The following is a 19,394-nucleotide window of genomic DNA, read 5'->3' on the forward strand; positions in this document are numbered from 1 at the left end:
TCCGGGAAGGCGGGCCGCCAGGGGCCGTGAGCACCGAAGCTGCGTCCGTTCTGGTCCGCGCTTGACGCGACCACACCAGGACCGGCGGGGTGTCCCCGCGGGAGTTTGTTTGGAGAAGTGGCACCAAGGTCATCCCGGGGGCCCCCATCCGATGCTGCACCGGCCCTGGCACGGCCGCGGCCCGGCGCGGGAACCACGTTCGAGCCCCCGGTCTCAGCGCCCGGGTCTCCGCCCAGCGTGTGGGACGACCCTCGTGCTGGTAACGCCGAGTCTCAGATCCTGCCGCTCCCGCGGGTGAAAGGGGGTTTCAGCAGACCGGGGAGGGCTGGGGCCGCACCCCACCTCCGAGGCCCCGCGGCTCAGCCCTGCACTTCGCGTGTGGGGAGAACACAGCCCGCACCGTCCGCTCAGAGCCACACGCGTGGTCGGTGACAGACGGGCGGGAACCTTCCTGAGGAGGGGACGGTGACAAACGCGGGGGGGGGAGGGGGCGGACAGCCGCTGTAGCCAAAAGAAACTGTAAATACGCCTTTGTCGAGAGACCCGAGGTGCCAAAAACAAAGCCGTCCCCAAGGGCTGAGTGGGCACGACCTCGGACGACTGTTGAAGCAGAAAGGAAACACCAGGGGCAAGAGACGGGGCGCTTTCCTGGCGCAGCAGCAGCAGCAGCAGGAGCAGCAGCTCACCCAACAGGCCTCACCTGCGCAGGAAGTTCGGTTCCAACAATCATTGACAAAAACTCCTTTGAGAGTGAACTGCACCAGGAGGTTTACAAAAAAGCAGAATATGGTTTAAAAAGAGGTAGGATTTGGTTTTTGTCTGCGTTAAGCAGGTGACCTTCACACGTTTTTTTCGTTTTAAGAAATCTGTCACTGATTCCGTGAGCGTGAAAAAGCGCGGTGACTGTTCCTCCCCCGACAAGGGGTGTGAGGACAATGACACCAGCTGCTTGGCCAGCGGAGCTTGGACGGCTCAGAAGTCGGTGCTGCGACGAGAGCCGCGCGACCCCCAGCTGGGGACTCATCGCGACACTCGTCGGAAGCCGGGAAGCCGCTTGCAAGGCCGACAGGACACGGGGACGCGCAGGGGGGCGTCGGGCGCGTCGGAGGAACCCTCTGCGGTGACTCCGCTCGTCTGCTCGCACCAGAAAGTTCTGTCGCGGCAGGAGACGGGCAGGCGGGGGCGGGAGGACGCCAGTGCCGCCCTCTGAGAACAGACACGGGAGAGGCGGCGGCCGGCCCCCTGCGTGCCCCCCACGCGTCCCCCGGCCCCACGCCGGGCGGTCCTGCCCCCGTGCCCCCGCGCCCATCCGGTGCCGGCCCCCGGGGCCCTGGGCGCCCACTGCCGCTGTCACCCACTGACGCGCGTTTTCCGAGCGGGCCCTCATTTCCTGGTGCCCCGGCGCCCTCGGGTCCCCGAGAAACGCGGGGACAAGCACCTCGGGGGAAGGAAAGCGCGTGAGGGCAGGCCCAGGATGACCGCGGGCATGGCCGCCCGCACGGCCCTGACTCGGGGCCACGCCCTGCTCCGGGCACGGCCCGCGCACCACCCCCTCTCGTCCTCCCACGGCCCGCGGGGTGCGCGCCGACAGGGCCCCCGCCCACCGTGCGGTGAGGAGTGGGGCGCGGCCCCCGCCAGAACCTGCCCAAGTGAGCAGAACTGGCCGTGGAAGAGCCAGGACTCGGTCCAGCCTCAGGAAGTTCCAGAAGGTGGGCTCCTGGAGGGGAGACCATGGGTCTGTTCCGCTGGCCACCACGTTCCCGGACCCTGAACCAGAGTCTGGCCCGCGGTGGGCACCCAGACGGCGTCTCCAGAAGATGAACCACCACCGCGCTGTGAGCTCGGAGACCAGGAACTCCGTCGGGGGCCGGCGGGGGTGGGCGGGTGTCTGTCCGCCCCGTCGGCGGTGACCGCACGGCCGGCCGCGCGCTCCCACAGCGCCCCCTGGAGGCCAGGCCGCGGCCGGGGCGCCGGGCCGGGCAGGCGGGGCCGCTCCCAGGCCACGATGGGGTGGGGGTGGGGGTGGGGGTGGGGGTGGGGGGGCCGGGGCCCTACCGGAGCCTCTGGCGCAGGGCACCGATTCCCCCCACGAGGGCTCTGCCCTGCCGGCGCGAGCACCCCACGGGCCGGCCCTCCTCCTCCCCGCCCCTTGGGAGTGAACTTTGGTACACGGACGTGGGGGGCGCGCTCCGCCCGCAGTAGGGGCGCGCACGGAGCTCCGCGCAGGAGAGACTCCGCGGCCAACTTCCTCGGTTTGCGAGGAGGCTGGCGGCCCGGCGGCCCCACTCATGGGGGGGGTTATTCACAAAAGAACGAGGACTAAATCCGACTTAGTTCCGCCCCCCTCCCCCCGCCGTCCCCAGCAAGGCCGGCTGCCAGGAAGCCTCGGCGGACCGATCCCCACTCAGGGTCCTCGAACTCGATGGCCCCCCCGAGGGGAACACACGTGCCGGGTGCCTCCCGCCCACGCCCCCACGTGGCAGCAGCAGTCACGGTCCCAGGGAGCCGGTCCCGGCCTGGCTCCCCGTGGACGCCCCCCACCCCCTCTTAGTCGAGGGCGAGGTCCCCCCTGAGCCGCCGCGAATGAGCGAGAAAAGGTTCGTCTGCCGGCGCCAACCCCACCCCTGGGGGGCCCAGACGAGCTGCTGGTCTCCCCGGGCGACGGTGTCCTCGCGCGCGGGGGCCTCTCACAGGCAGCGTTCGCTCGCCTGGCACAGGGCAACCAGGGGCGTTTGTTCCCGGGAGGGATGTGCCTGCACGTGTGTCCTCTGGGCAGCAACCGTCCCTTCGCTTTCCAGCCCACTCTGCCCTGTCTCACGGCTTACAGAGAAGTGGGCAGTGACCAGGAGCACAGGCCGGCCCATAGAAACTACCGACCCGCGAACAAACAGGACTACTGACCCCTCCCCCTGGCCTCCGTGATGCCCCTAGTGAGCTGTCTCCTCGGACCATGTGGCCGGGAAAGCGCACGCCAAGATGTCGGTCAAACTCCACTGACTTCTCTCTGGAGAGTCTGCGGTGCTTGCAGAGTGTGGCCTCAGAGTCCACATCTGGGACACTGGATTTTCAACACGAAATAAAAACAAAATCAGTTTTAAAAAATAGCTCAGATGAGGCTCCCCTCTCGCCGTGCGCATTAGGGGTGGCCAGGCCAGGTCGGGTCGAGGCCGCGGTGGGGGCTTCCTGCACGGCGCCGCCCGTGTGCGGGGTGGTTGTGTGGGTCCCGGGGACCCTGCCGACTCGGAGAGCCAGGGTGCGCCCCAGCCTCAGCCCCCCGACGCTCACGAGGCCTGTCGGACGCCGGGACTCCAGCCCACGCTGCCTGCAGAGAGAAGGGCGGCTCGGGGTCTGGGGGCCACCGCCCCGCAGCGAGGGACGCGAGTTAACCGCGAGCTCCCCTCGAGGTCGGCGACCCTCCGGAGTCCGCGTGCTTGGATGACGCGGCCCGTGCGGTCAGAGGACGCCGTCGCCCCGGGAGACCAGCAGCTCGGACGAGGCTGAAGAGGGTGGAGCGTTTCCCCCGCGGTCGGGGGTGGGGGGCCCGTTTCGGGAGCTCCGCCCCCCGGTGCCAGGGGCCCACTGGGTTCCCCGTGTCCCGCCGTTGACGAGTCAATGAATTCTCTGAAGCCAGTGCGTTCCCATCTCAGGACTCCAGGAGACTGCATTTAAGAGAAAGTTCCGCAAACTTCCTTCGGTTGCTCTTCCGGGGAGAGTTTAGTCAACAGCACGATACGAATTCTCCTGGCTTCTCAGCTCTGCCGGGGGTGCCTGGGGCCTCCCGCTGTCCCCAGAGCCGGACCTCCCCAGGGCGGGGGGCAGGTCGGGGCTCAGCCGTCAGCCCAGGGGCAGGCTGCGGCCCCTCACCTCACTCAGCTGCACTGGTTCTCCCAGGCTCCCCGGGAGCCCAGGGCCCCGGCCGGCACTGTGGGGTGGGGGGGGGGGGGGGGAATAACCGGTGTGCAGGACCCGAAGACCTGACAGCAACAGGGATGAGTGCGTGGACCTGAGCGGTTGGCGCCCGTGGGACTGGGAGCCGCAGCGGGTGCGTCCGGGGTCGCGGGAGGCGCACTGGCTGCGGGGTCGTCGTGGGAGAAACCCTTCCCGGGAGAAGGAGCTCTCTAGCGAATCCCCGTCCTGCCAGACGGCAGCCAGAAGCTCCCACGGGTTAGGTCACAGGTCAGCCTGCAGTGCCGTGGGGGCGGGGGCGGAGTTCACAGTCCCAGCAGACCTGTGGCTGCTGGCCTCCCCTGCGTGGGGACTTGGGGCAGCTGCGGGGCTCGGGCTGCCTCGCCTCGACAGCCTCCTCCAGGGAGGGGCTAGGTGCAGGCGTCCACCCAGAAGACGTTTCAGGGAAGTCCCTGGGCGTGTGGACGGGGGGTGGTGGGGGGGGTGGGCAGAAGCAACGAGCCACATGGGGGGGGCGGGTCTCAGGCGGAGACAGCCATTGAAGGAAGCCCAGAGCATCACCAGTGACGGACCGACCCTTGCCCCCAAGAGGGAAACGCGAGAAATGTCTCAGCTGAGCCGTCCGACCCATGGGGGCGACTGTTTAAAGGGCCAGGTGCCCCCTTCGACCTTGGAGGCTCTGCAAACGTCCTTCTCTCGGTTCAAGGCCAGAGCACACCGGCTGCGGCCGTGACCTCACGCCCGGGTGAGAGACGGGCTGGGAGCCGCGACCGCCGTTCCCTGCAGTTCCTCCTGCGCGGTGGGCTCTGCGTGTCAGGCCGTGCTTGGAAGCGCTGTGGGAACTGTCATCATTTAACGACACGATAGGTGTGCGCGTGTGTTAGAGGAAATGCTCAGCTCGGAGGAACCTGCTTCCCAAGTCTGGACTTCCGCATAGTAACTTCCACGTCTTTGGTTGATAGGAAGGTTTCCTTAAATCAGAAGGTTTTAAAGTAACGGTATATTGAAGACTTTTCAGTGTGATGGTTTCTGGTATTTTATTTGTCCAATACGGATATATTTACCATATTTGTAAGATCATTTTTGATACAACGACAAAGATCAAATATCAGTAATTTGCCCAGGGTGTGTGTGGGGGGGGGGGATTAGGGAGATAACTGGAAATAGGTGAGTGAGCGTGGATCTGTATGTATAAACACGAAGCCTTCCGACACGCTGGTCTGCAGGGTGGGCTGTGCGTCTCCCGTGCACGAGCCTCCCGCCCCGGCCGAGCGGACAGTGCGACGGACAGCGAGACAGACAGTGGGCGTCCGAGTGAAGACGAGAGCTGAGGGGCCGACTCGGGAGACGGAGCCCCTGGCAGACGCGGGACCACGCGAGCTGCAGGGCTTCTGCACTCTCCCTGCTGCACCTGCAGCCCCGTGGCCGGAGAGCACAGGCCACGCACTGTGCAGACCGCCGTCGGGTAGACAGACACGTATGGCGGCCGTGCTGTCGCCCCGGTTCCGGCTGCTGGACCTCCTGTCACACCGTCTGCATTTTTGTCTGAACGAGCGTGAGCTGCCCGAAGCCGTGCGACCCGTCCCCGCAGGCCGTGGGGTGACCGTGAGCACCCGGCGGCTCCGGCTGCCGCAGAAGAGGCCACAGTGGCCACTGCAGCCCTCGCTCAGGGACGTGGCTGGTCCGGTGGACACGAGAGCCACGGCCCGAGTGGGACGCCCCGTGTGCGGGGACACGTGGCTGACCCCCCTTGGGGCCAGATCCCGGCTGCACCGCGTCTCCGTGGGGCGCTGCTTCCTCGTCTGCGGAGAAGAGACTGTAGGGCGTCCTCCCCGTGGGAGCCCCGTGGAGACGAGGTGAGCTAACACGCGCGGTGCTCGGAGCAGCGCCGGGCACTCAGCACGCGCGGCAGGGGCACCGTCACTGCCGCTGGCGGCCAGCGGATTGGTCGTAGGGGCTCACGGACACGCTGCACAGCACCCCGGGTGCTGGCCTTGCAGGCGTCGTGGGGAAAAGGAGAACTAAGCCGTGGTCATCCAGTGACAGTTCCTTACAACAGGTTTCGGATGAAAAATCACTCATCCTTCGCCAGTAACGTTCGCCAGCATCGGCACAGCCACATGGTCAAGTTTAAACAGACAGAATGAGTTCATCTCCACGTGATGCCCTTCCAGGATTAAAAGAAGCTGATGATTTCGGATTTAAGAAATGAGGCCTTTTCAGTTCCAGTCACTTCGGCCGAGAAGCTCGGAGTACCTCACACGTGTCCTCACTAACCTCTGACGCCCGCAACGAAACCAGAGGCGGTCACTGTTTCTACGGTTGAAATTCGCATCATTGAGGGCAACGCGGCTGAAACCACAGAAGAAGCACAAGGGAAAACTTCCGGACTGTCCTTCAGAGGGTTTGCTTGGAATTTTCACACTCATGACGATCCTCCACGAACTACCCTCCTATTTTTAAGGAGTCCTAAGTTTTGTATTAAACGTGGAAAACCTACTCAAGAAATAAATCTAATTTAACTCGACCTAACAGAAAGCAGGCAGTGCAGACAGGGCATGAAGTGGACAGAGCTCAGGGCCGAGGCGGGAGGTGCTGTGGGCCTGCCCCAGCTCCCGCACGGACGGGGCGGCCTCCCGCTCTGAGGTGGGCACCACGTCGCCCACTCGAAACGCCAGCCTGCTGGGTGGACATCCTTCGGTGACTCTCGCCCGACCACGGCGCCCCTGCAGGTCTCCAAGGGCAGAACCCCCACCCCGGGAGCGGGGGCCACCCACAGGTGTCCCTGACCTGGGGGAATGCTGCTCCTTAGCTCCCTGCTGTGCCTTCCCGGGCACCGGGGCTGCCGGCGGTCCTGGGCTCGGGGCGCCGTGGGCGGTGCGGGAGGACGCGGGGTGGAAGCAGAAACCGCCCTCTCTGACCCGCCGAGTCTGCGCCGCTGTCAGGTGGAGCGAGAGGGGCAGGAGAAGGTCGAAGGACCTGAGAAGTGTCCTCGTGCCTTCACCTGGACCCCATCCCCCACTGAGCCACGGCCTCCTCGCCAGGGGGCCCTGCCCCCGCAGCTGCAGGAGCGGCCAGCCTCCCTCCCAGCACCGCCCGGAGCTCAGGCCTCGAGGGCTCCCACCCCAGGCGGGAAGGGTGGGTGGGGCTGAGTTCAACACATGGCTCCAGCCCCACAGAGCAGCGCTACCCAGAGTGTGGGTGACGCACACGCCACCTGGCGTCCCCAGGCCGTGACTTGGCCAGGAAGGACATGGGCTGTGATGGCTCAGGAGTGGTCTGGTGGCCCTGGGTTCTGTGGGGCGCCCACTGTGTGGGCCGTGGGCGGCACACCCTGTGTGTAGGCGACCTGCAGGGCTGTCCGGGCCCACCTGGGGTCATGTCTGCCTGAGCTGCACGCTGGCCGCTGCGACAGGCCCGCCTCGGGCTGAAGGGAGGGACAGCGGGCGACAGGAGGGCCACACCCGCCAGGCTGGAGAGCAGGCCCGGGTCCCGACATGAGGCCCTCCACGGCCTCCACGGCCTCCACGGCCTCCGGTGTGGGAGGGACGAAACGGCCTCCTGGGCTTTGTCTCCTCGCCGGGAGTGCACTCGCCGCCACTGCCCCCCGTCCTCCCGCAGACCAAATGCCCAGCCCCCCCGGTGCTTGCGACACTCATCACACGTACAGTGAGAACACGGGTGTTTCGAGGGACGTCTGGCGTGGAGGCTGGCTCCTAGTTTGCACCGACGTGAGTCCACGGCTGCGCCAGCCAAGGAGCTGCCTGGCGGGTGGGCCGAGTCCGTGGGTGAGAGCCGGTGGGGGTCGGTGCGGGGGGGTGCAGGCTGTCAGAACCCCGTCAAGCCCTCCGTCTCCCCGGCAAGGGGAGGGGAGCTGGCGCGAGTGCAGACACAGGCAGAGGAAAGCCGGAGCAGGGTCCGAGCGACAGGGGCGACCGGGAGAGGCTAACGACAGGCCCCTGCTCTGAAGGACGGACGGACTTCCGGGCTGAGCAGGAACAGGTGAAGACTTGGGGGTGTGTTTTAGCGAAGAGAGAGGCTAGTGAGGGAGTGCAGTACATGGGTGCATGTATGCCGTACGTGGTTTAGTGTTAATACATCCAGAAAGTGAACGAGGGAAAAGACAGCAGCATAGAACACTCTGGAATAAAGTACTCAGCCTTCATCACCTGGGAACTGGAGACTGAACACACAGGAGGCACAGGAGCACCCTCGGAAGAGTCCTCTGATGGGCGTTCCCACCGGGAAGAGCCCTGCAGTCTCGGTTTCCCGGGACGGGGGCGAGGGAGGCAGAGGGAGCGTGGCACCCACCTCCCCCGCCGGGGCCTCGCCAGCCCGGGTGGGTCAGGCCCGGGACTCGGCCGCCCTGCGAAGGGACAGGGGATGCGGCGACGGGAAAGGCAGCCCCTGAGTCCAGCCCAGGGGCCCCGGGGCCTCAAGGACCCGCTCTGAGCACTGGGACTCCTCAGGCAGGTGCCCTCAGGGACGCGGCTCTTCCTTCCCCAGCTGACTCCCCACCGGGACCTCCAGCCCACGTCTCCGCAGCCGGCCACGGTCTCTGTTTTCTCAGCGGCCCCCACGGCGCCAGCGAGCCCCTCCCTGCAGCAGAGGGGGCCCCTCCCAGGCCCACCAGCCGCCCCGGGGCCGTGCCTGCCGGCTTCCACCCGGAGACAGGGCGGCGCCCCTGCCGTGGGAGTCCCCGGGGGTGCGAGGCCCCGGACGCAGCTCTCAGCCCCTCTGCCCCTCTCCCCACAGAAGTCCAGGATCTCCACCTACGAGAGGATGTGGGCCTTCATGAGCAGCCGGCCGCACACGGCCCTGGTGCGGAGCAGCGAGGAGGGCGTCCGGCGGGTGCTGGCCACCGACTACGCGCTGCTCATGGAGTCCGCCAGCATCGAGTACGCCACGCAGAGGGACTGCAACCTCACGCAGATCGGGGGCCTCATCGACTCCAAGGGCTACGGCGTGGGGACGCCCATAGGTGAGGGCGGGGCAGGGGCGGGAGCGGTGCGGGGGCCCCACCCCCAGGGTCTCCCAGGCCGAGCGTGGGGGATGCCCACGGGCATCTGCCCGTGCAGAGGAGGGGCAGGCTCTGAACGTGCAGCCCCAAACACAGCCCAGCTGACGAGCTCTGAATCCCCATCTCTCCCAGGCTCTGCCGGGAGATACCTGTCTGAGTCCACAGGTCTTATTATTTTACCCCAGACCCTTTCAAAGGAATACCTTCTGATTAATTTTCTGGACATTATTTTCTTTACTACCTATATGTGTCTGTGTACTTTCCTACCTTAAGTTGTATTACAGTACAACGAAATTAATTATGCAAATGGGTGACAAAAGTTAAAGGGCTGAGTTTCCATGGCCACACCAGTAAAAACAAAGGTGCATCTTTCAGGGAACACGGATGCAGATTAAATTATCATCTGCTCAGGCCTCACGCCGGATCGGGTCGGTGACGAGAGACCCAAACGCTGCGGGTCCGGCCGGCCCGCCCACACTCAGACACTCAGACACTCAGACACACGGGTTCGAAGCCGGAGAGCCCTCCCCACCCCGGGTGGGAGGACGCGCGCTCAGGAACCTGCCCTGGAGGCTGCAGACCTGCGGTGCTCTCGAACCAGTCCCCGTGCAGAAGTGACGGGGGGCGGGGACAGACCCCAGCGAGCGCGTCCGTGGGGAGGAGGCTGCTGGACAGACGGACTGGTAAAGGGCTCTTCTCGGGCGGGCGGGCCGAGACCATGTGCGACCCCTGCAGTTTCCAGGGGTCGTGCGCGGGGTCGCGCCCTGGGCCGCTCGGGCCACCTGGGCAGGAACAGCGAGGCCTGACGCCGCAGCAGACTCGGAGGTGAAGGACCCTCTGCTGCAGCCTCTGGTCCCGCCTGGCCGAGTCCACGCGGGCGCCAGCCCCTGCCGAGCGGTCCGAGGTTGGCGGGGTCAGGGGTCACCGCGCAGAAGTGCGGACTCTGCTTCTGAAGGGCCCTCAGGGCAGGAGCCCCGCACGGGGGCCGAAAATGACCCTTCGAGGGAACGGGAGCGGGCGAGGCTTCCACGGGCTCCCAGGAGCCTGGACGGCCCACCGTCCCCGGAGACGCCTTGAACCAGGGACCCGACGCCCGGTCCGGAAGCAGCGCCCGCCCGCCAGGGGCCGCCTCGTCCCCGCCCTCCCCAGCGCTGGCGCGCGGGGCGCTGCTGCTCGGGGCGCTGCTGTTGGGCCCCGCAGCAGCCCGAGCCTTTGGCCCGGCTGTGCAGAGCCGCGTTCTCACCGGGAACCCACACCCCTATCGGGCGGGCCGCAGTCCAACTAGGACACCCTCGGCTTTTTGTTCGAGTTTGACTCTGAGCGCTGACGACGCCTTTGGGGAAAAGAAAAACAAAACACAGCGGTGAATGCGAAACGTCCGAACCCTCCGCTTCCCCCCCCCCCCCACCGCACGGGACGGGGGCGGGGCCTGAGGGGGCGGGGCGCGCACGGGGCGGGGACCACGCCGCGGACTCGCTGGCTCCGCCCCGATTCCCGAGCCTGCCACTCACCAAACCCCGCCCACTCCAAACTCGGGGGACTGGACTGCACGCGTCCTGGGGTTTCTTCTGGTTCTGAGACACCACATTTTTCTATTTGCTCTTTTTTTGGCATTCTTCTGTTTCTACCAATAATTTTAAAGCTTGCTCACAAAAAGCGATTTTCCTACTGAGTAGAAGAAACACAAACAAAAACCCCGAGCACCCAAGGACAGACTGGGTGACTGAAATTTGCCATCGTTTCCCGGCTTCCTCTGAACCCACGCAGGGGTCCAGGGTTAGGCAAGCCACAGCTGCAGGCCAGCGGTGGCGCTCTCTGACCCTACAGGTTCCGTGGCATCATTTCAGCATAAACTATAAATAATATCAATAGAGTCCTCACAAACTTTCCAAACAATGAATTTGGTCAGACCTTCGACTTAATCAAAACCCGCTCTGAACAGTGCCAGGTGCACTAGCCAGCACAGAAGACCGGCTGCAGCCGACATCTGCCATTTTTCGGCGTCTCCTGCCGTCGGGGTCTATTTCTCGACCTCGTCCCGGTCCCACGCGGACTGGAAGAGCCTGCCCAGAGCCAGCAGCCCGGGACCCGGGACCCTCAAGCTGGGGGTCCCACTGTCCCGGGGCCGTGAGCTCCTCACCGTCCTGCTGGGCGGCTGGGGAAGGGCCAGAGCAGAGGGTGGTGTGGGGGGCACTGTGAGTCAGGGTTGGACCCCTGTGGCTGAGGCGGGCCATGGTCCACGCCCTGCACTGTGACGGAGACTGGGGAGTGTCAGCTGCTCCCCAGGGGGAAGAGGAGGTGACCGAGTGTCCTCTGGCCAGGCGGTCACAATATCAGACAACCAGCAGCCTGGAAAGAGCAGAGCCTAAGCGACCGGACCTCCTCATGTGGGAAAGACTCGTGACTAGCTCCCCGGAGCAGAGGTCTGCCCCCGAAGTCCCAGCTCTGCTTTCCTCACTTAAAAGGGGCAGGGAGTTGGACAAGAATTCCTCCCAGCCCGGCGGCACCCCTCCCGGGGTCCTGTAGCGCCCCCCCCCCGCCAGTGCCCTTGGCCTCCAGCATGCGGGCTGGGCTTCCCCTAAGACAGCCCCCTGCCTCAGGCCTCCTCTGACCTTGCGGTGACCTTGCCCCCAGGCTCGCCCTACCGGGACAAGATCACCATCGCCATCCTGCAGCTGCAGGAGCAGGGGAAGCTGCACATGATGAAGGAGAAGTGGTGGCGGGGCAGCGGCTGCCCGGAAGAGGACGGCAAGGAGGCCAGCGCCCTGGGCGTGGAGAACATCGGCGGCATCTTCATCGTCCTGGCCGCCGGGCTGGTCCTGTCCGTGTTCGTGGCCATCGGAGAGTTTATGTACAAGTCACGGCAGAACCACAGCGACGTGGAGCAGGTGAGTCCCTCTCTCCCGGACTGGGCGGGCGTCGGTCTGCAGTGTCTGTGCTGAGTCTGGGACGCTGCCGGGACGCTCGCCCGCATCTGTGACGGGCTGTCGAGTCAGACGCCCGGAGCTCCTGAGCCCCTCCCAGGCGCTGCCGGACGTGCAGCCCGGCCTCTCCCTGGGTGACGGGGGACAGAGCGGCGCCGTGCCCGCGGAGCCCGGCTTGTGCTCTTGGGGCGGCAGGGCGGGGCCCAGACTCGCCGTCTCTCCCGGTCACGCGCTCCGCAGACAGAGTGGGGAGAAATGAGCCCCAGACTGGCAAACACTCGGAGAGAAATGGTAGCGCCCCCAAGTGTGGGTGCGGAGCCCGCACACTAGAGCAGGGCGATTTGTATAAAGGTGTCAACGTAGTGTTTTCAAACTGAGCCTTCAACTCTATCGACGTGTAATTACAAAAGACAATTCGCTAAAATTTTTTAAAAGATTTTATTTATTTATTTTTAGAGAGGGAAGGGAGGGAGAAAGAGAGAGAGAGGGAAACATCAGTGTGCGGTTGCTGGGGGTCGTGGCCTGCAACCCAGGCATGTGCCCTGATTGGGAATCGAACCTGCGACACTTTGGTTCACCGCCCGCGCTCCATCCACTGAGCTACGCCAGCCAGGGTTCACTAAAATTTTTTGCCAGAAATAGGATGAGCAACCCGAAATGACAGTGAAGCGCACGAGAAGCCCCTTCTCCAGATCACACTCCGGATCACGGTTGATTTCAGTAGTCAACTGCTGTTGCCTGTTAGTTCTGTTTTCGATGGAAACCAGAGCTTACGCTCGTGTGAACACGGTGGTTGTGAGGAAAGCTCACTCCTTCGCACACGTGCTGGAACAGGCAGAACGCCGACTCGCGCCCTCGCCCGGGCAGGGGGCCGCCCCTCGCACCCAGAGGCCTTGCTGGGATTCTGAGACACGGGCTGTGAGCAGCGGGGCTGGTTTAAAACCCCCGGTAATTCGGGACGAGGGCCCCACGTCTGCGCTTCGCCCGGGCCCTGCAAACGCCGGGGCCGATGCTGACGGCTGACCTCACACCGGCCTCGCCGCCTCTGTGACGCGGACGCTCCCCCTGGGGGGCTCCCAGGGCCGACGGTCGAGCCTGACCCGGCTTCACCGCGAACACGCTCCCCAGACGGCCAGGCAACCGAGAGCGGATTAGACGCCCCTTCCCGGGACCTCGAGAGGGAAGCGTCTGTATCAGCAGGGAGGGCGGACCGTCTGCTCTGCGTGAGCTCTCAGTGTGCTGCCGAGTGTGCTGCCGAGTGTGCTGCCGAGTGTGTCGCCTCGTGCGGCTCGGCCCACAGGGAGGAGCCTGCGTGTGTCGGGCTCCGGTGTGCTTCTCACACCACCGGCTTCATTCCATCTGCACTTCCACCGGAACGCTCACTTCTGCGTCTGATTTACTCATGTTTCCGAGTTTCTTTTCTCACTTCTCTGGCACGCAAGCCTTTTTGTCTCTCACATGGGCCGCCGTGTGAGCAAACCCACCCGCCCAACCCCACTCCTGGGACCCCTGTGTCCACGGGGGTGGGGCGTGGCAGGTGGATGCGAGCGGAGAGGGGGACTCAGACACAGCCCTCGGCTCGCACTGTGTGACCGGCTTGAAGGAAGGGGCTCCCGTGGCGACTGTCCCTTGTGGCCGCCGCCGCCGCCGGCGCTCTCCGAGTCCGCGGAGCAGGAAGAGCCCGACTCCCCGTCCCTGTAGGACGGCAAAACCCGTGTGCGGCGGGCGTCCCGCTCGGCGCGCCGGAGACAGGTGGGGCACGAGGCACCTGCGGCCCCCGAGAACCAAGTTTCCAGGACCTGCCAGGCCATCAACGTGCCTCCGTTCCGCCTTCGTGCATCGACACTGAGCAGCTGTTTCCTCGTGGAAAAAAAAAGGCAGATTCAGACTTTCAACAGCGGGAAGTGTGACGACGAGATGCTCGTCTGGGGACGTTTTTCACCTTTGTGAGCCTTTTTCTCCGGTTTCCTCCGTTCTGTCCCAAGAGTTCTGTCGAGTCCCATGTTTTCCAGTAACCTGAAGCCCTGTATTTTCATTGTGACTCCGTAACAGTGTTAATTTTTAATTCAAATCCATTTCACTATTTAAAAGGTGTCGTTTAGACAAAGATCCGAAGATGTCTTAGATTTTAAAGACTCAGAAACGTGCTCCAGGAAACGGGGATGAAGTGAAACCCGGTGTCTGTCTCGGAAGACCACCAGCTGAGCTTGGCGGCACGCCGTCCAGACGACCCCTGGGCAGACCTTCACGGACACCAGCCTTTCAAGCGACCTTCGCCAGCAGAGCCTGGCAGCCCCCTGCGGGTGTCGGGGGCGCGGGTGCCCTTATCCCTGGGGACCCGCGGGTCTGTCCCTGCCGCCTGCTCTTCTGCGCCGACGCCGGAGCTCCTGCGCTAGGGGCGCTCGCAGAGAGCCCTCCCACTCGCCCGCTCCGCACGGAGCAGCGCCTCCCCGCACACGCGGTGCCGTCCGTCCCTCCCGGACAGACAGGGGCTCCGGGCCAGCCTTTCCTGAGCGTCGCCGCGACCACACTGGCCTCTCTGGCTGCTTGGCCACGGCCCGTTCACCCCACGGGCTCGGGGAGGAGGGCGAGGGGGAGGCCGCGGAGGAGGGAAGCCCCACCCACCGTCGCTGGGGCTCTCTGCAGATTGGCCCCCAGCTGCACTCGCGGTGCGGAGCGCGTGGGGGGCAGCCCCGCCCACTCAGCCCGGGGCGGGGAGGCTGCCCGCCTGGTTCCCGTGGGGGCTGTCTCCTCCCCACCGTGCGCAGGGCAGGGGTAGGCTTTTCATCTCCCCCCAAACCGGGATCAGCTGCCCCTTGTCTCCCTAAAGCGGCTCCTTCCAACGGGAAGCGTCCCCCAAACGCAGTTCCCGGGGCAGGGAGGTCCGCCGGCAGGATCAGCGGGGGCGTCCGAACCACACACCCCCTTGCTCTGCCCCGCGCGGCGGGAGAGGGCCCGGCCGCGGCGGGGGCCCGGCCTTGCGGCTGAGGAGGCCGCTCCCCCTCCCCCGGCGCGTGCGTGCTGCGCTGTGCAGGGAGCCACGTGCCGGCCGCCCTCAGTCGGCACCGCAGTTTTACCGGCGGTGGAATCGGACGTTGGTTAAATATGGTTTGTTTTCAGTTTCCAAATGTGTTGGTTCTGCACATAGAAATCACAGATCGCAGAAGTTCGCATGCCCAAGGGTTATCTAACAAACCGAAAGTGCTACCAAGAGTTCCGGGGACAAAGCATGTGTCTCCACCGGCCCTTCCTCCCGAGTGTGAGGAAGAGGCCGGACTGAGAAACGGCCCCCCACCCGCGGGCGTTCCTGTGACTCTGTGCACTGGAAGCGACCTGGTTCCGACATTTATACGTCGTTCTGTGGTCTTCACAAAGGGCTTCACCTACGGCGTTACGCTCGAGCCTTTCAAGACTCTTATTTCAGCTTTGCCACCCGGGACGTCGGGGTCAGAGCTGGCGACCTGGAGTCCCGGACTCTGGAGACAGAGGAGGAGGAGGACGTCCTAGAGATTCCGAAGTCAGTCAGGACTGAGGTCCGAGTCCCGGCGCAGCCGCGTGCCGGGTGACTGTGCACACGCGAGGGCCTTCCGGAGTCGTGGCTTCTTGCCGTGAAAAACCGGGACCCGGTTTCTAGGTCAAACAGTGGAGGGAGCATTTTCCAAAGGAGGTTCCGTTGGCAAGAGCTACTCCAATACACGCTCACGGTCAGGGAACCCCGGAGCAGCACCCCCGCTGTCCTGTCACTGCTGGCGCCTCGGCGTGTGTCACCGCTCATCCGTGTGGCCTGGAGAGCGTGTGTCACAGCTCATCCGTGTGGCGTGGAGTTTCAGCCGGGTGGAGAAGCGCCCAGCGTTTCCCAGACTCACTGCATCACGGGATAGCCCCCAGCCGCCCGCCCCCCCCCACCCCTGCTCCACTGCTCGGACCCCAGGGCGCGGGTGCGGAGTGACGGCCCCGCTGACAGTCCAGACGCCCGCCCCGCACCGCACGCTGTTGCCACTCAACAAATAACGGCGTTTTCATCCGGGGTGATTCCTTCACCACCTCTGAGCCCCCCCCCCTCATTTGTAAAGTTGGGGCGGTACATGGGCTCCTACTTGCTAGGAGCGTTAAATCGTATAACGGCACCGAAATGAAACCGCTGGCCAGAGCCCCGCTGACAAAGCCCGGTCCCTCCGGGGAGCCAAGGGCTGCTCTCGGTCGTGCCGGCGGCGAGCACAGTTCGTCGGGCGTCGGAACACAGGCTGCTTGGGGGGCAGGCTTCCCGGTCCGGAGGGCCACACTGGCCCCGTTCCTCCCACGGGTTTAGAAGCCCGTGTCCAGGGGCCACTGCCCTGCACCCAAGAGAGGGGCCCGAGCTGGGCCACACGAGGCTCCGCGGCGGCGGCCGGAACGCCCCCCTGGGGTTCTCACGTGACTGGGTCGGCGGCAGGGCAGCGGGGCGGGCGGCAGACCCCAGGGCGAGTCCCACCCCGCCGGCGACCGGCTCCTGCAGCCCCTGCCCGCGGCGGGTTCCAGAGGCGGCTGGGCTGGGTCCGAGCGTGGGGAAAGCACACACTCAGCACTGGGCGCGCAGTGGGCCCTTCCAGGGAGAACGCACCCCTCCGGTACAGAACCATCACTGCACTCCGCCCACAAGCTCCGTGTCGGTGAGGGGGACAGGCCGGGCCCACTCCACACGGCCAGGCAGGCGGCTGGCCTCTGCGCACCCTCCCCCCTCCCCCGGGCGCCACCACCAGGGGCCTCGGACCCGGTCCCAACCCCTTCTCCTCCTGCGTCTCCTCCTGCGTCTCCTCCTGCGTCTCCTCCTGCGTCTCCTGCCCTGAGACAGCCGGGCCCTCTGCCACGTCGGTGACCACGGACCCCACAGCGGCCCCACAGGGGCCAGGGCCTTTCACGGGGAAGTCAGGGGAAAAGGGCTTGAATGTGAAAGAAGAATGTTCAGACTCTATTTCACATCACTTCCCCCCGACTTTGCGTCCCTCAGATCGCCTGGGGACAGTCACTTAGAACACAAGTCGCAGGCTCTCCCTGCAGAGACGCGCGCCCCCCCCCCGCCCCCCAGGAGTGCAGTCCAGCACGGGCACCGCTAACAAAGCCCGGAGCGGCTCCTCCCACGAACATGCCGGTCGGCTTTCACAAAAACGGACTCACACAGAGCAGAGCTCTCCAAAATCAGGTCACACGCACACACTTTCTTCAAACTGCCCAGTGCGAGGGTTGGGGGTTTTTATGTTAGCATCTTCCTATGTGACTTTCCCCAACAGCAATTCTAAACACCGTTGTGAAGAGTAGTTGGTGAGCAAGTGTTTTCTTTTCACCTCAATTAAACACGGCAGTTTGGCTTCCGATTCGGTGGTGGGAGCTTCCATTAGCACCGGCAAGTTGTCCACAGCTTACACCTCGAGAAACGCTGTTTCCACTCCGGAAGGGAACAGAGAGGTATGGACAGATCGAGCAAGCATTTCAACAGCCGTGGAGCAGGGGTGTCTAATTTACTGTGTAACAAGCCTGTCTCTAAGCTGATGCAACGAGGGGGGAGAAATACAACTTACTTTGTTTTGGAGGAAAATCATAAATTAGATTATTTTAGTGTTCTTCCAGCAAAACTGGAACTACCTGAGCAGTGCGTGGTGGGCAGAGGTCATGCCCTCCGGAAAATTAGCCAGGTGACGCGGCTGTGAGGCTGCGAGAGAGAGCGGTTTCCAGGCCGAGAGCTGCACTGGGCCAGCGCGAGGACGCTCTGCCAGAGCCGGCGGGGGCACAGCGGCAACCGACGGGTCTCAATTAGCTGCCGTGCCCGTGACCCCCAGACCGTGGGGTCCGCGCCCCTAGCAGCAATTTGGAAGTAGCCCGAACGGCCTGAGCAGCGGAGGGGGAGCGGAGGGCTCTTCCTCCTCATGCTCTTCTCTGCGCGTCCGACTGTGCCAAGTGGCACCGTTAATTAGCTCTCGCGGATAACGAAGAATTTCTGCTGGATGCTGCAGTTTCAGCGTGCTGCGGGAACCTTCTCATTAGGCTTTGCACCGTGAGGGAATTTTATGTCCAGATGCACGAGCATATTAAGATCATTTTGCTTTCAAAATCCTCTCTTCCAAACGCCCTGAGAAAGTCTGTTGACGAAGACAAGGGCCTTGTTGCGACAGGAAACCAGCTCCTGGGGCACGTCGTGTGCTTCATGCCCCACGGACAGACTGCGGGCGAGTGGTGCCGTCCGCACACACACCGCAGGGCGGGGTGTCCGGCCCCACAGCCCGAGCCGCCCTGCTGCCGGCCCATCCGGACTCACGGGAGGAGCAGCGACACCTGAGTGACGTGGTGAAGTCCTGCTGCTTCCCCATCGGTTAAAAATGTCTAATTCGGCTGGACCAGAATTTGCTTTCTCTGTAATTTTTCAGCGGGGGTGTTCCCAGTTCAAATACTCAGATTTCTCCAGGTCCACCAACAACGTTCCCCTGACCGCTTGGCCTTCATCGGCCGAGACACCTGAGAGCCTCGGGCTGCCGCTGGCCCGGGCTCCTTCTCTCCCCGGGCACCTCATTACCTGACGGCCAGGTGCCCTGGGCCCCACTTCTCTCTGGTCTGAGCACTCGGTTTAACACGTCGCCTGGAAAAGTCTCTCTAATCACGTTACCCCTGGAATTGTGCGAGGAGGCTCTCCTTCGCCGGCAAATCCCACGTCGTGGGGGCAGCACAGGCAGTGGGCGCGGTGTCTCTGCACTCCCAGCCCCCCACGTCTGTCTGCCGCGACCCCTCCCCCCAGGGGAGCGTCACCGCCCACGTGGCGGGTGAGGACCCTTCCCAGGTTCCTCGGAACCCTGGCTAGACGGGACGGTTCCCCTGGGAAGCAGCACGGAACAGTCCTCTCTCCCTCCCCGCCCCCACCCCCAAACTCTGGGTCCCCGAGGCGCTAAAGCAAACTTCCTCGGCCCGAGCATCTTCTCCTCCTTCTGTCAAACACCCAGCGGCTGGCCGGGGCCCCCAGCTTCCAAGATGGCAGACGTTTCTCCAGACCCACGAAGCTGTGTAGGAGCACACAGCTGCCAGTCTGACCTCCCTCCCTCCCTCCCTTTTTCATCTCTGCCCTGAGGGCACTGTGTATAAAAGCTCTTCCTGTAACTTTAGAGGTGGGAAAAGGGGTTTTGGTTTCAGAAGAATTGGAGAAAAGCACATGGATTAACCAAATGTTACACTGTCTTAGCATTAACCTCACGTTTCAAAGTTTCCCATGAAAGTATCCCTGATGCTAGAGGAGAATGAACTTGTTCCTGTACCCCAAGAGTTTGGGTTGTCACCCTGGGCTGCCACACCAGGGGGAAAAAAAAACTTTCTTTAAGAGTTCTTTGGAAGTAAGTAAATTTATATATGTACACACACATATAATACCACCCAGCAATATACTTACATTATTTTACCAGGAGAAAAGTTTTCTAGACAAAATCCTCAAACACACACGGGCCCAAGAAAGGCGACTTTTGTGTGTCAGGAGTAACTTTGTCCCTACCCACCATCCACAGGCACGTTTTGGGGTTTTTTTAGATTTT

General features: G+C 64.0%; 1 protein-coding gene across 1 annotated transcript in view; it reads left to right on the forward strand.

The window, feature by feature from the left end:
• The window catches only part of GRIK1 (glutamate ionotropic receptor kainate type subunit 1), a 185,601-nt gene that overhangs the window by 161,006 nt on the left and 5,201 nt on the right, over nt 1-19,394 (forward strand). The window contains exons 14-15 of the mRNA XM_045852535.1: nt 8,662-8,887; nt 11,561-11,814. Coding sequence (XP_045708491.1) covers nt 8,662-8,887; nt 11,561-11,814 — 480 coding nt within the window. The remainder of the gene's footprint in view (nt 1-8,661; nt 8,888-11,560; nt 11,815-19,394) is intronic.

Source organism: Phyllostomus hastatus, unplaced genomic scaffold, assembly GCF_019186645.2.
Source record: "Phyllostomus hastatus isolate PE091 unplaced genomic scaffold, TTU_PhHast_1.1 phas_contig_948, whole genome shotgun sequence".
In the NCBI taxonomy this organism is placed as follows: domain Eukaryota; kingdom Metazoa; phylum Chordata; class Mammalia; order Chiroptera; family Phyllostomidae; genus Phyllostomus; species Phyllostomus hastatus.